A 15,267-nucleotide genomic window follows, 5' to 3' on the forward strand; every position below is an offset into this window, starting at 1 on the left:
GCTAAAGGGTATACTACACGCATAGATGGTAGGATCCTATATCTTAGACCAAGGATCCTATTGATGAGCTTATCCGTAAGGGACAGAACATACGCAATGAGACAAAACAATCATGGTATGGTTATTTGCTGCCCACCATAAACCATACTAAACGGTGAGAAATAATAAGTGAGACTGACAAATACAAACAAGAATAGCGCTTTCTCTGCTACTCCTACTGAAAGTTCCATAAGTGCATCTCGTTCGGTCCCTATTTCATCTATACTTGGTTGACCCCAAATCTTGTCAGTAGAAAAAGGCGGCAAATTTGAAAAATGTAGGCGCGAAGGGATATCGTCCCATAGAAAATTTTAATTTCGCGCCTTTTTTTACTGACAAAATTTGGTTGACCATCTATATTATTGTACCTCTGTGAGTACACGACTGTCGACAAAGTTTGAACAACCTTGGTTAAGCTGGTAACCCAGCTTTGTCTGTACAAAAAGGCCATGGTCATAAAATAAATTTAAAAAATGTACAAAAAGGCGGCAAATTTCAATAATTATTGACTAGTGACTACATTAACTTACATACTACCCAGATACGACCATTGTAAACCGTGTTATGGTAGAGGATCCAGGCCGAAGTAAGATCTACCTTCTACTGATCTGTTTACCGGATGAGAATTATATTTTATCAAATATACCTAATATGTTCCATGCTTGCCAGGTACCTACCTACGCAAACTACTAGAAGATACTGCGTATGGTATCGTACCTATTACCTATGTACGTACCTATAGGCATCCTATAGGTAATTTCCCAATTATGTGCCTAACAAACTACCTAACTTACGTAATAGGGTTACGTAAGGTCAACAATGAAGAGGTTGCAGAGATTGTATAATGTGCACCCTATCATAAGCGAAGCAATGATAAGAGCTGGGCGCTCTCGATAAGAAATTACTTACTTGATCAACAAAATCTGTTCCAATACGAGTTTAGTAGCTGTACAACCTAAGTATGTGTAAAATATACATATACTAAACTATCTATCTAGGGTAGAGCGAGTGGAGCGGCCGCTCTAGGCGCCGGATGGCAAGCAAGGGGGGCGCCAAAATGGTAAATGAGAAAAAAAAGTTTTAAAAGACGCGAGTGTGGCGAGGGGGGGGGGGGGGGTGGATGGAAAATACGCTTGAAAACTTTGAAGTTTGCTTTGTTGACACAGGGCGCCAAAACCCGATTTCGCTCTACCCTGATCAAGGGCTCGGGCCGGCACTGTAGATATGTATGTATCTATAGTAATGGACCCTATAATGGACGTGGAACCGGTAATGGGACATAAAACCACAAATCCTCTAAAATAAGTATGTAAAAATAGTTTATAAACACTGGCAATATTTTACCATAAATAAGAGTCATAGAGCTGTTTAAGTTTGACTTTTTATTAGTTTCGGTTACTTTTTAAGAAATTGGCGCCAACCCAAAAGTTGTCGTGTCACTGGAAAAAATAACCAGTAAGAATTCTTAACAACTTCGCTAAGAGAGGTGAGTTCATATATTAAATTGTAGTTAATTATTACTTGGTGTAAACTAGAATGTATTTTGTTAATTGCATCTACCATGAGATAAGGTATACAACACATTATGTTATGACTCTAGAGATGTATAAAAAATAGTGGTATTTTGCCCAATCCCATTATAGGAGCTGTAAAACTGCATACCTCCTATGATGGGATAATTTACATAATGATGCTTGCCATGGCGTAATTTCATGTTTAAACAATACAGAAGTATAATGTAGTTACTCGTACGAACTATGTCAGGAGGTCTCCTCGGACTTCGGATAAATTAATATCGTTTTTACAAAATTTTATTTAACTTGCCCTGTTAGTTTCTATACAGGATGGATTTTCTTTTTGGGTCAGTGAGGGCAGCCAACAGATCCTGTGCTGCGACGAGAAAACGGTCTTAGAAAACCTTCCCTCGATTTCAAATTAATGAAGATTGGCTTTTACAGATTTTGGAAAAAACATACAGGGTGCGAGAAAAAGGTAATTTTTGACAAACTTTTTTTTGATGCCAATCGATCCCATTCCTATTGAGAATCAAAAGCTTGTATGGAACTAAAAAAAAATTCCGGCTAGAAAAGCCACAAATCGAGGAAAACTTTTCCCATACAATTTGTATGAAAATGAAAACTTTTATTTTTCACATGCTATTTTTCTATACCAATTGATTCCATTCCTATCTAGTATCAATAGTTTCTTTGGGGTCAACTTACGGTAATGTACTAAAAAGCCACAAATTAATAAAAACTTTTTCCATACATTTACTATGGAGAAAATGAGAAATTTCATTTTGACCCCAAAAAAACTATTGAGACTGGATAGGAATGGAATCGATTGGCATACAAAAATAGCATGTGAAAAATAAAAGTTTTCATTTTCATACAAATTGTATGGGAAATGTTTTCCTCGATTTGTGGCTTTTCTAGCCGGAAATTATTTTTTGTTCCATACAAGCTTTTGATCCTCAATAGGAATGGGATCGATTGGCATAAAAAAAAAAGTTTGTCAAAAATTACCTTTTCCTCGCACCCTGTATGTTTTTTCCAAAATCTGTAAAAGCCAATCTTCATTAATTTGAAATCGAGGGAAGGTCTTCTAAGACCGTTTTCTCGTAGCAGCACGGGATGTGGTAGCTGCCCTCACTGACCCAAAAAGAAAATCCATCCTGTATTAGTTAGTGTGGTTCAAATCTTGGAAATGGCATTTGAGCCACTTTCGGATTTCCGATTGAGTTGAAATTTTGGATACGTATGCAAATCGGATGACAATGCAATCGGGTGACAAAAATGACTAATAACTAGTTTTTTGCCAAAAACTTATTCCCTATTCCAATATCTTATACTGATAGGGTATGCCCATTATAGGGGGCCCATTACTGGATCCACGTCCATTACCGGGGTTCCATTACTGGAGCTTTGGTGTCCATGACTGGAGAAAAAACACATATTTTTAATTTATTAATTATGTGGAAACTGACTGCAGTATCTTTGATACAACACGCCTGAAACATGAAAGAAGGATAGGATATTCATCTTTTAACAAGCTAAGCGGTAGAACTTTTACATGTATCAGGGAAATATCACAAATACTCCAAATTTCCCCTTAAATGTCCCATGACTGGTGCCGTTACTATACATACAGTACGTAGGTACCTATTTATTTAAGGAACTCTTATTTAATTTTATTCACATGTGAGGCAAAGTAATCAAATGCAAATTTTGAATTGTTTTCTTATGTTTGTTGTTAGAATTGACTTATATATATTTAATGACATTAATTTTGAATCGATTGACTTTGATTGATATTTTACAGTTAGTATTTTCCTTGTGTTGGTGTAGGTACCTAATGAAAAAAATTGTGTTTCACTCGGTGGTAAAATTTGTTTAACCCTCGTGCCTTGAAACCCTCGCAACGCTCAAGATTACATTTTTCGAACCACTCGCTACGCTCGTGGTTCAATTTTGGAATCTTTCGCTTGTTCGGGTATCAATATTAACACGAGGTTAAACAACTACTTTGCCCCAATGTAAAATAAATAGTTAACTACCTATTAAACGGCTATTAAATACCTAAATCAAATTATTTTTAAACATAAAAACAAAACTATTAAAATATAACCGTCAATATTATAAATTAATAGGTACTCGTCATTTACGCTTCTTGGTTTGTATGATGAATTAGTGACATAATTAAAAAAAATAGGGAGTTATAGCTTTTTTTTCACAATCCATAACTCCCGCGGGAACAATATAATCAATATAGCATGCATAAGCATGAGAATAAGATCTTTTCAGAGCAAAGTGTGATAAATAGTTATTTGTACAACAGGAGATCAAAGTTTGATATTTCTTCGAGTGCTTATTTTGAGTCCCGTGCAAGCGAAAGATTCTATACTATTCTATACTCGCTACGCTCGTGAATCTAATTTAGAATCTTGAGCGTAGTAAGGGACTCAAAAGCGCACGAGATGTAAATAACTTTGATCTCGTGTAGTTCACAAAACTTTTCACCTCAGCAGTGAGAACATATTAGAGAACCCGAAAAATGTATTCCTTCTTCATCACTTACCTATTCACTCATGTTTTCTTAAGATATACCAATAATTATGTTTTCACCTCAGCAGCTCGAACAAGGGTAGTTTGCTACTTAAAAACAGTGAGCAAAATCGCATTTTGCTCATTTTGTCTCACTCAGTGAGCAAAATGCGAGTTTGCCCACTGTTTTTAAGTAGCAAAGTACCCTTGTTCGAGCTGCTGAGGTGAAAAAATAATTAAACCCTAAAGGACTTCTAAACCGGAACAAAAAGTAGAGGGGGTAGTAAAACGACCATTCGGATATTTTCGTACCCGGATCTTCGAGATGGATTGATTCGCGGAATGACAGATGGACAGACAGACGGACGTGGCGAAACTACATATGTATAAGAGATCCCCGTTGACTAGGGAACACTAAAAATGTGCTTTTTTATTCACCAAAAAATATCGACTGGTATGAATGGGTACTTGTATATAGTTATTGATATTGCAGTTTTAAGCCTCGTCGTGTGTAGATATATGATTACCTAGCTCCCTCCGCCGCTCATATAACACTTCCTTTCATTTCGCCTGATATAATGACGGATTCTACTTGTTCTTAGGAATAATGGCGATCCCTTTCTACACTGCCAACTTCCGCGTGCAACAATATAAAATGTCCAATGTTCTGTATTGGTATCACATTACAAGTATCCCTTGATATAAGACGGACAGCAACAGAACCATCATCAAATCATCATGTCTTTTAAAGTTTTGGTAAGTGGTTTAAAAAAACAAAAGCTTAAATTTAGCTTTAGCTTTTGCGAGTGTGTTTAACTTTGCTTTGCAATAGGTACCCAAATACCCTATATTTTTAAACTCAATAGTACCTACCCCTATTAGTGTGTAAATTTCATTTGATAGCGTGCCGTGATGACGCGTTTGGTAGGGGTTTTTAGAACAACGCGCCTAGCGGGACGTTTTGGAAACCCAAAATCCCATAGGTAATTAATGAGACTTATACATACCTACTTAACGCAAACGCGTACGTCCGTCACGCTGTTGAATGAAATTTACACTAGGGGTTCAATAGGTAATAGTAACAGATGGTAACAGTAACAGAGGCAAGGGTATCAGATGGTTTCATACTTATCGACTGTTAATGTAGCTTTGGCCGTGTTTAATTAATAGTCTGTTATGCTAAGAAGATGATGTCAGTAAACTTTTGTTTACTAAATTCAGGTATTTGCCTTCACTCTCGTGGCTACAGCCATCGGCAGTAAGCCCGACAAGCGCAGCCTGGGCTGGGACCTCAGCCCGGTCAACTCCATCGGAGCTCCTTGGAGACCCGTGGTGCTTTCACATGGTAAGACCTACGCGACGTGAAAATATATACAAGTCCTCATAGGACAGGAAAAAGTACGTAACTAAAATTAAGGAGACACTATCGTGGATTAGATTATATATTCTACTTACAGAATTAGTGCTAGTACTTACCTACAACTCGGCAATTTCCTGAATGTTCACTATTTATGTCGTATCTCTAAACTTCTGAGTTCAAACTACTACTACGTACAGTACTCCAACTAGTAACAGTATTTAAAGCGGGTACGAGTATACCTGTATTTTCAGATTCGAGTACAGACGTAGCGGGGGCGGTAGCGGCAGCGAAGGCAGCAGCAGCCGCGGTTATGGCCGCTCAGCACCAAGTCGCGGCCGCAAAGCACGCTGCGCTAGAGCAGCAGAGCGTCGCCAGCGCTAAGGAAGCTGCGGCCGCTCATGCCGCTCATAAAAGGTAACCGCGCGGTGCTAGCTTACTTACTTATGTTTTCCACTTAAATTGTCACTAGATCTAAACTTGAATACCACGAGGGCACGAGTATTTGGGTAAAATGGTTACCTAATACTACTACGAAATGTCAACATGTAGTAGAAAATTGAATTTAAGGACGACTTATTGAACCCTAACTTCACAGCGAGGAAGCAGCCAGGCACGCCCGCGCGCACGCGCTCGAAGCAGCGCAGGCGGCGGTGCACGCGCAAGCACAGTTGGCGGCAGCGAAGGCGCGCGCGGCGGCCGCTCAGAAGATCGCCGCGGCGCGAGAGGCGGCGGCTGCCCGCGCTATCCAGCAAGCGGCGCATAACCAGGCTGCCAGGCTGCACAATGCTGGTAAGATTCTGTGTAAGGGCTCCTCTACACGATGGGCCAACGCCGGCCACTCCAAGGGACGCAGCCATGCGGTAGAATGAGATAGCAATATCACTTGCTCCCTCTAACGCATAAATCGAGCTCCCAAGTGATTTGAGCAGCGTGCACTAAGGCCGCTCCTATACGTTTGCATTTGTTTAACATGCACGCCGCACGCCCCGCCCCACTGCACGCCCAACTCGAGCGTTCACTCAGGCCTTACACTTAGTCAGGCGAGTGTGGTTGGTTCAATTTGGCCCTAAGTCGACCAAACGATTAAAAAATTGACAAGTGAAATGATTTCAGACCTAGAATCAGTGAAGTTGTCGGTGCTGTCAAGCTCTGGGGCCGCCGGCGCCGCCGGAGCAGCTCACCACGCCGCCTCTGCCGCCGCGGCCGCGCTGCAGCCCTCCTGGGCGCCCTGGGCCTGGCCCGCGCCCACCTGGACACCGCCTGCACATGGAGCTTGGGCTTGGTCTTGAACACCTGAACGCTAAATCTATCTAAGGCTGCGGTTTCCCGTTGTCGCTGTACGTACGCTGTGCACAGCGTCGTATTTTACGGGAGACCAAGTCCTAAAGCCCTCTTTTCCATGCAATAAAAATATTGAACTATCTAGAATCTAAACTTTAGACTCCAGCTAATTTTATATTAGGTACAATCCGGTTCCTTTTATGTGTGCCTGTAAACGAGACCGAATGACAAAATGAACTCGAAACATAGCTAAGTTAGTAAAGTTGGTATGTTGGTATACCAAATATAATTAATTTCATGTTCTTTGTTAAATTAATAATTACTTACTTGCATGTAAAGCAATTTATTATTTACCACAGTGCTTATGTAACACGAGAAAAGACAAAATATTTCAAACATTAATGTAAAATTACATAATATTTGTTATAAAGTTTCATCGTATTGGTCCTTCGAGCCGGATAATATTATGTTTCCTTTCGTTAGGTATTAGAGACGTGAGATTACAAATAGTTGTAACTGTTTTGTTAACTAAGTATTATACCTGATATCTGATATACCTAATGTATTTTTTTTTGTTTTTTAAGACTACCTGCTTTGTAAATTGTTATCTAAGTAGGTAATAGTTCTTTTCATAAAAATACATATTTTACTACCGCATAACGATTTGTATAATTTATCTCGATTATACCCTAATACTCTCTAGCAATCAAATAAATAGTTATTTGTACAACAAGAGATCAAAGTTTGATATTTCTTCGAGTGCTTATTTTGAGTCCCGTGCAAGCGAAAGATTCTATACTAGAATCTTGAGCGTAGTAAGGGACTCAAAAGCGCACGAGATGTAAATAACTTTGATCTCGTGTAGTTCACAAAACTTTTCACCTTAGCAGTGAGAACATATTAGAGAACCCGAAAAATGTATTCCTTCTTCATCACTTACCTCTATTCACTAATGTTTTCTTAAGATATACCAACAATTAAGTTTTGACCTCAGCAGCTCGAACAAGGGTACTCTGCTACTTAAAAACAGTGAACAAAATCGCATTTTGCTCATTTTGTCTCACTCAGTGAGCAAAATGCGATTTTGCTCACTGTTTTTAAGTAGCAAAGTACCCTTGTTCGAGCTGCTGAGGTGAAAAAAATATTCCTTCTCTATTCGCCAAAACAATCAATGTTCGGATTTTACTTCCTCCATCGTCTAGCATTGATCGAATCGAAGTTGCCGATACGACTGCGCGGTAACCATGACAACCGCAGAGCAGGCTCCATCTACCGCTGTACCACAGCATCCCTCAGCTGTTCTCTCACAGAATAATATTTTTTACTGTAATATTAAACAAAACAATGACGTAAATGTGACTAAAGAATCTACTCACTGGTAAGTAAAATACGCCCCTTATTTAGCACTAAGCGGCGATGAATAATATATTATATAGGTTGTAGTGAGAGATCCCATCTAACTTGCCCAGAAGGGCGGGACTCAGTGCCTGAAATATTCAGTCGTAATTATAAGTTACGCGGTGGGATCATGGTTGTTACTTGTTACGTAAACTCATCAGTACAGCTGTTAGGAATTCTGGTAGATAAAGCGCCTATACCTACGTTCTCGTTTCTTATGAAGCAAATTAAGTTTACCTTCTTAGCTTAGATAAGAGCGTTTTAAAACTTAAAACGCCTATTGCAAACCTCTATAGCAAACCAAATAAATGTGTTCTGTGATTGATAAGGCAATCTCTATTTGTTAAATTAATCTAATACGCTTAATGATGTAGTATCTAATTGAAGTATCAGAAGTATGATATGAAACACGTAACAGCCACGCCATTTGATAATTAGGTAGTCATATTTGTACACCTTGTTAAGAAGCTAATTATTTTACTTAATATAGGTTCTCCCATCGTACCTACTCGTATGTTGATTTAGGTAACTGCACTTAAAGAGTTTCAAGTAGGTACGATAGGGTGTTATTATTTGTATGCATATATTTTAATGAAATACATTTTTGTTAAAATAAATAAGTTTTAATCATATATACAGGGTGGAAAACACAAATGCTATAATTTAGTTACCTACGGCCATTTTTATTTCTGCAAATGTTTATTTATTTATTTTCTACCTCAGTTTTCGTAACCAGAGAGGATGAGGTCCCTCCTCGGGATAATAACAGCCCTGAGCTGCTGGCAGCTGGCCTCTGCCGACAGAGACCAGCGGCGGTACTCCAACCCAACCTATTATAACGTCGGAGGGGTGCTCTCTAGCAATGAGTCCATTGCCTTCTTCAAAGATACCATTTCGGTAAGAGTACCTACATTTATTTAAGTTTTTATCTTCTATCTATAACCCGTCTGTTAATGGATAAAGCAGGTACCTTAATTTGTGAAAAGTTTACCTCATTACTAAAATGGCGGCATTAAAAAATCTGTGGCTGAACAGTTTAAACTTTCTTACTTGCACTAATTTACAATGTATTTGATGTTTTCAGAATCTGAACTTCAAGGATCAATACGTCCCACGAGGTGTGACCTATCACGACTACTCAATCTTGATGGACCCAAATCCTATTAAAACTGCATTGAACGTTTGTAAAGATCTGATTGGGCATCGGGTTTGTAATATATTTTCCATTTACATAAAATAAACTTTATATCTTCAATGTAATAAAAGTATTCTAAGCTTCAAAGTTTTAGTCAGCTATTATTTATGTAACGAGATTTCCTACCTTTCAGGTGTATGCTATCGTAGTATCCCATCCTTTGACTGGAGACCTGTCTCCGGCAGCCGTGTCATACACGAGTGGGTTTTACCACATCCCAGTGATCGGTATATCTTCAAGAGACTCTGCCTTTTCTGACAAGAACATTCACGTATCGTTCTTGCGGACAGTGCCTCCCTATTCTCATCAGGCTGACGTGTGGGTAGATGTCCTGAAACATTTTAATTACATGAAGGTCATCTTCATTCATAGTTCTGACACCGACGGTCGAGCTATTCTAGGCCGGTATGTAAACCTGTTAATTTACTCGTAAAAGGTCGTGAATATTTGCCTGTATTAAAGGCACACACCGATGCAATGCGTAGTTGCTGAAAATACTTTTATTTTTATTCTCTTACTAAGTATGGGTACATACAGTTAACTAATCAATTCTGAATTTCTATTACGAATAAATATTCGGTGTTGATAAAAAAGCTTGGAAGTTTTTTCTCCGGTCAGAAGTCACCCTGTACTTACTTTTTTGAGAACTTTACATGCGTAGGCAGCCGACGTTAAATCATCATTAAATTGTGAATCTGATAAATATTGCCTTTTATAGATTTCAAACGACATCCCAAAGCGTGGACGAGGATGTTGACAGAAAAGTAGTGGTCGAACAAGTTATTGAATTCGAGCCAGGCTTGGACTCCTTCAGTGACAAACTTATAGAAGTAAAAACTGCGAGGTCAAGAGTTTTCTTAATGTATGCCAGGTACGGTTAACTTAAAGCTTCATAGGAGTAGCAGTGTCATTTAAATTCGATAGGTAATATCTCTATTATAGCTCACCTACCCGCAAAGAATGGCGCCAGCGTGACATGTCCATGCAATCAGAGCTATTTAGTTATCTTTAAACATTTGTGTATAACAATCGATTAACTAACTTAAAAAATAGAAAGCCTAACACGCTTTACAGGTGTCGTGACACCGATTCGTAAACAATCTTTTGTTACAGCAAAACGGACGCTGAAATAATTTTCCGCGATGCGACGTTTCTGAACATGACGACGACGGGCTATGTGTGGGTGGTGACGGAGCAGGCGCTGGACGCCGCCAACGCCCCCGAGGGGCTGCTCGGGCTGCGCCTGGTCAACGCCACCAACGAGCACGCTCATATCCAGGATTCCATGTACGTACAAAACCTGTAAAAGCAGAAAATTACAGATGTGAACAGAAATTACAATGTTTTTTTTACAGCTATGTTCTTGCATCAGCAATACGAGACATGAATACGACTGAAGAAATTAACGCCCCACCATCTGACTGCGACAACTCAGGAAGCACTTGGAATACTGGTCGGCATCTTTTCGATTACATAAGGAAGCAAACTCTGGAGAGTGGAGCGACAGGCCATGTGGCGTTTGATGACCACGGGGACAGAGTTAACGCCGAGTATGATATGGTGAACGTTAGAGCACAAGGCGAACATGTAGCGGTCGGGAAATATTTCTATTCCAAGGTTTGTTAAAAATCCTCTCATATCAGGTACCTTAAATTGTAACGCTAACGTCCCCTAGATTCACAATACATATATGATTTCATTGTTTTTGTTTTAGGATGTGCGAAAGATGCGGTTAGAGCTCAAAGAACAAGAAATAATTTGGATGGGCCGTAGTCCTTCGAAGCCTGAAGGGTTTATGATACCTACTCATTTGAAGGTATGTTTCTTTATGTTACCTCAATAAAAATTAAGTAGGTACTTAAACGAACTGTTGCCTGTATTGGTAGTGTGAAAATACCTATGTTTCAGGTATTAACAATAGAGGAAAAACCCTTTGTGTACGCACGACGGATTGATGATGGCAGCGATTGCACCGCTGAAGAAATTCCGTGTCCACATTATAATACTACCGATGATACAGGTATAAATAAAAATATTATATCTTTTAACTTACCTACAGGTTAGGTTAGGCGCAGAATTGTATCCGGACCGAAGGGCCATATATATTATGCTTAGTAATCATTAATAGATTTTTCAGAATCATTAATAGAGTTTAGGAAGCCATCTTTTGTTGTACAACTATATCAATGTATTAATATTAAGTTGTAGACTATAACTTATCATTGTGCAAAAGTGAGCAGATGCTTTGTTATTACATGTTTTTTTTATATATTTCCAGATCAATTGTACTGCTGCAAAGGTTTCTGTATGGACCTCCTGAAACACCTGGCTACATGGATTAACTTCACTTACTCTTTGGCACTTTCACCAGATGGACAATTCGGGCACTATGTTATTAAAAACTATTCTGCTCCTAGCCCAAAAAAGGAATGGACCGGTCTCATAGGTAAAAGAGATGACATTTTACAATTGAACATTATGTAGCAGTCGAGTGGTGTGACTTGGGATTGGGACATCAAGTGAATTTAACCTAGACGATGGCTACTACTGCTCTGTCAAGTCAGATTATCTGACCATAATATGTTACATTATATTAATACTATGTTTCCGCAGGAGAACTAGTGTATGAACGCGCGGATATGATTGTGGCCCCACTGACTATAAATCCTGAAAGAGCAGAATTTATTGAGTTCAGTAAACCTTTTAAGTACCAAGGTATAACAATCCTGGAGAAAAAGGTAAGAGGAGCACTTTTTTTGTCAGAATCCTTCACATACGTTTGGTCTCGAAATTGTTTATAACGTGAAAACAAAGATAGCATCTTTCATTATATTATTTTGTAGTCTCATTCACGTCGTATAATTTGTCGTTTCTAAACATGTTACCACAGTCCACCCTGTATGCAGTATTAGGTAAAGCACTGAAAATATTTTTATTTTTTACAGCCGTCTCGGTCATCAACACTGGTATCGTTCTTGCAACCATTTTCGAACACCTTATGGATATTAGTGATGGTATCAGTACACGTAGTGGCATTGGTCTTGTATCTGCTAGACAGATTTTCGCCATTCGGAAGGTTTAAGCTGGCTAACATAGATGGGACAGAAGAAGATGCGTTGAATTTATCGAGCGCTATTTGGTTTGCCTGGGGCGTGTTGTTGAATAGTGGCATTGGAGAAGGTAACCTTATTTAGAAACACACACACACACACAAACACACACACTTAAGAAAGCATAGCAGAAAATCCTAACTTTACGTACCGGTCCTCGACATATAAACTATGGCGCGCTCTGATTCGAAGTTCTAACGAATGTCGAACACCTCTTAAGAATTATGAATATAAAAGATTTTTAAGTATTTGCTTAGGTACCGTTACTCCTAGTCTTAAATTTTACAAACATGTTTATTCTCATTTCAGGGACACCCCGTAGTTTCTCTGCGAGAGTTCTCGGCATGGTGTGGGCAGGTTTTGCTATGATCATTGTTGCTTCATACACTGCCAACTTGGCTGCATTCCTCGTGCTGGAACGCCCAAAAACCAAACTCACGGGAATTAATGATGCTAGGGTAAGTGTTATTAGCAATATTCTTCATGCAGTCTTTTACGGTTGGCATATAATTAAAAAAATATATAAGGTAAGTAGGTAGGTACTTACTTATTGCTTATAATGCTGTCATTATAATAAGTAGCTAGCTATTAGAATAAGTTTATATACTAGCTTCAAAAACTTCTGTAATTTAATTCAATAAGTTTTGTTCTTTCCAATCACGACTGATGGTCACGAATTTGAGCCACCCTAGCTGTATAACCGATTATTATATTAAGTATAAAAATGAGATTAGAATTATAAATATTATAATGCTATGCATTAGAGTAACTTATATGTTCTAGCTCCGAAACACAATGGAGAATCTTACGTGTGCAACAGTAAAGGGGTCGGGAGTGGATATGTACTTCAGACGTCAAGTAGAACTGTCCAACATGTACCGAACCATGGAGGCCAACAACTACGATAACGCGGAGCAGGCCATTCAGGATGTCAAAAATGGGTAAATAATATTATATTATCATCCACGCGGCCACGGCCAGGCCTTTTTGTCGAAAGGCCTGGGCCAAATAAATTTACTCAATAAAATACAGAAAAAATAAAGGGTTAGGAATAGAGATAGGTACTAGCTCACGCTACTCTTTACCAGTAAGCTAGGGAATCTGTAGCAGTATTTTACACACCACAGGGTACTAATACCCTCCTTTCTACTAAGTTTCTAACTCTACGGTAGTATAATATTTATCCCATGTCTCACCTCTCCCATCTTTTTCCCAGTTTACACCATAAGTACGTACCTATCCTCCAAAGCATTCACTACAGGGTAACTTCATGTTACAGAAAATTAATGGCTTTTATCTGGGACTCCTCTCGTTTGGAGTTTGAAGCGGCTCAGGACTGCGAGTTGGTGACTGCTGGAGAGCTGTTCGGCCGCTCTGGCTACGGGGTTGGCTTACAAAAAGGGTCGCCGTGGGCTGACAAAGTGACCCTAGCTATACTCGACTTTCATGAAAGTAAGTACCTACAGTTACATGCACATAGGTATAGTCTCACATATTACATACACCTATATCTACTTTGACATCGAAACCTACTTATATATTTTTCTTTATTCATCCTAAACTATGGCGTTGTTATAGGTGGTATAATGGAGTCACTGGACAACAATTGGATATTACGTAATAATCTTTTAAACTGTGAAGAAAACGAAAAGACTCCGAACACGTTGGGTTTGAAGAATATGGCGGGGGTGTTTATACTGGTGTTGGCGGGCATTTTTGGGGGAATAGTGCTTATCGTGATCGAGGTGGTGTACAAGCGGCACCAGATTAAGAAGCAGAAGAGGATGGAAATCGCTCGGCACGCGGCTGACCGCTGGCGCGGTACCATTGAGGTAAACAAGACCAAGAGACCGCCGCCGTGGACCACAGATAACTCGAAAACCATTCATTACGGAGACCAAACTTAATCGCGAAACTGGACCGATTAACGCTCGGCAACACCCTGTTGTAACGTTTCAAGTTTATATCATTAGTTTAGTTTTTGATCGAAATTATAATTGTTAAAGCATAAGTACCTATCAAAAATATACGATTCATGTTTATTTATTATTTTTACTCATCAAGACATGGTTAGTTTCCCGCTTTAGATCGTCGGCTCTGAAGAAATCGCTTGCTAATCAAGTATCTAATCACGCTATAGCGTGTTTCAAAATATCCACTAATGTATTCTGCTGCCACTCCCCAAACTGAATGGGACCCACCCCATCTATTTTTTTCTATGCCCGGCAATTCAGACAGTGAACTTCGTCTAAAAAAATCTATCATTCGGATAGCTAGATGCCCCGACGACTTCGTTGGACGCATTGTTATATAGCTTTCGTAAGTAGATACATATATAAAATAAGTAATGTTTGATTTGTTCTTGAGGTATATTGGTAATTTTTCAGAAACGGAAGACTATGAGAGCCTCGATAATGCCCTCGCAACGGCGCGCCAAGTCGAATGGAGTGAAAGAGGCCGGGAGCATCAGCCTGGCCGTGGACCGAGGTGCGATCAGGAGGCGCGACGAGCCGAGAGTGCCTCGGTACCTCCCTGCCTACACTCCTGATGTATCGCATCTGGTCGTCTAACTTAACCGTAACGTGTATTCTTATGTGAGGTGGTTCTATGAGGAATGGGGTGGGCTTCTTCGTAGACCATCATGCGACGTAGTCATTACTTACAACACCAAATAATTAAAGCTAATTCTAGTAAATACCTAATATAATGTATTGAAATGTAGCACGGCCTAGAATTAAAAGATTTTTTTTGGCGGTCATTGGTATAAAATTGTAGATTGTACAACAAGGGCATAAAGCGATCCATTTCTATCCGAGGCAATTTATTGGTCCGATCCGAGCG

At 39.3% G+C, this 15,267-nt stretch overlaps 3 protein-coding genes across 3 annotated transcripts in view; all 3 read left to right on the forward strand.

Moving 5' to 3' along the window:
- The first annotated feature begins 5,167 nt into the window (after window positions 1-5,167).
- Window positions 5,168-15,267, forward strand: part of LOC134653179 (endochitinase-like) — an 87,049-nt gene continuing 76,949 nt past the window's right edge. The window contains exon 1 of the mRNA XM_063508529.1: window positions 5,168-5,201. Within this exon, the coding sequence (XP_063364599.1) occupies window positions 5,168-5,201 (34 nt within the window). The remainder of the gene's footprint in view (window positions 5,202-15,267) is intronic.
- LOC134652767 (tol-Pal system protein TolA-like) lies at window positions 5,272-6,745 on the forward strand. Its single transcript, XM_063507932.1, has 4 exons — window positions 5,272-5,427; window positions 5,694-5,856; window positions 6,038-6,231; window positions 6,556-6,745. The coding sequence occupies exons 2-4, from the start codon at window positions 5,753-5,755 to the stop codon at window positions 6,729-6,731; spliced, it is 474 nt and encodes a 157-aa protein (XP_063364002.1). The 5' UTR covers window positions 5,272-5,427; window positions 5,694-5,752; the 3' UTR covers window positions 6,732-6,745.
- LOC134662499 (glutamate [NMDA] receptor subunit 1) lies at window positions 7,981-15,065 on the forward strand. The gene is made up of 17 exons (XM_063518749.1): window positions 7,981-8,101; window positions 8,858-9,018; window positions 9,206-9,328; window positions 9,450-9,721; window positions 10,035-10,187; window positions 10,430-10,603; window positions 10,672-10,933; window positions 11,031-11,132; window positions 11,225-11,336; window positions 11,595-11,762; window positions 11,930-12,054; window positions 12,262-12,496; window positions 12,736-12,884; window positions 13,210-13,367; window positions 13,706-13,878; window positions 14,005-14,258; window positions 14,814-15,065. The coding sequence occupies exons 2-17, from the start codon at window positions 8,863-8,865 to the stop codon at window positions 14,994-14,996; spliced, it is 2,799 nt and encodes a 932-aa protein (XP_063374819.1). The 5' UTR covers window positions 7,981-8,101; window positions 8,858-8,862; the 3' UTR covers window positions 14,997-15,065.

The sequence above is a fragment of the Cydia amplana genome, chromosome 1, assembly GCF_948474715.1.
Source record: "Cydia amplana chromosome 1, ilCydAmpl1.1, whole genome shotgun sequence".
Taxonomy (NCBI): Eukaryota; Metazoa; Arthropoda; class Insecta; order Lepidoptera; family Tortricidae; genus Cydia; species Cydia amplana.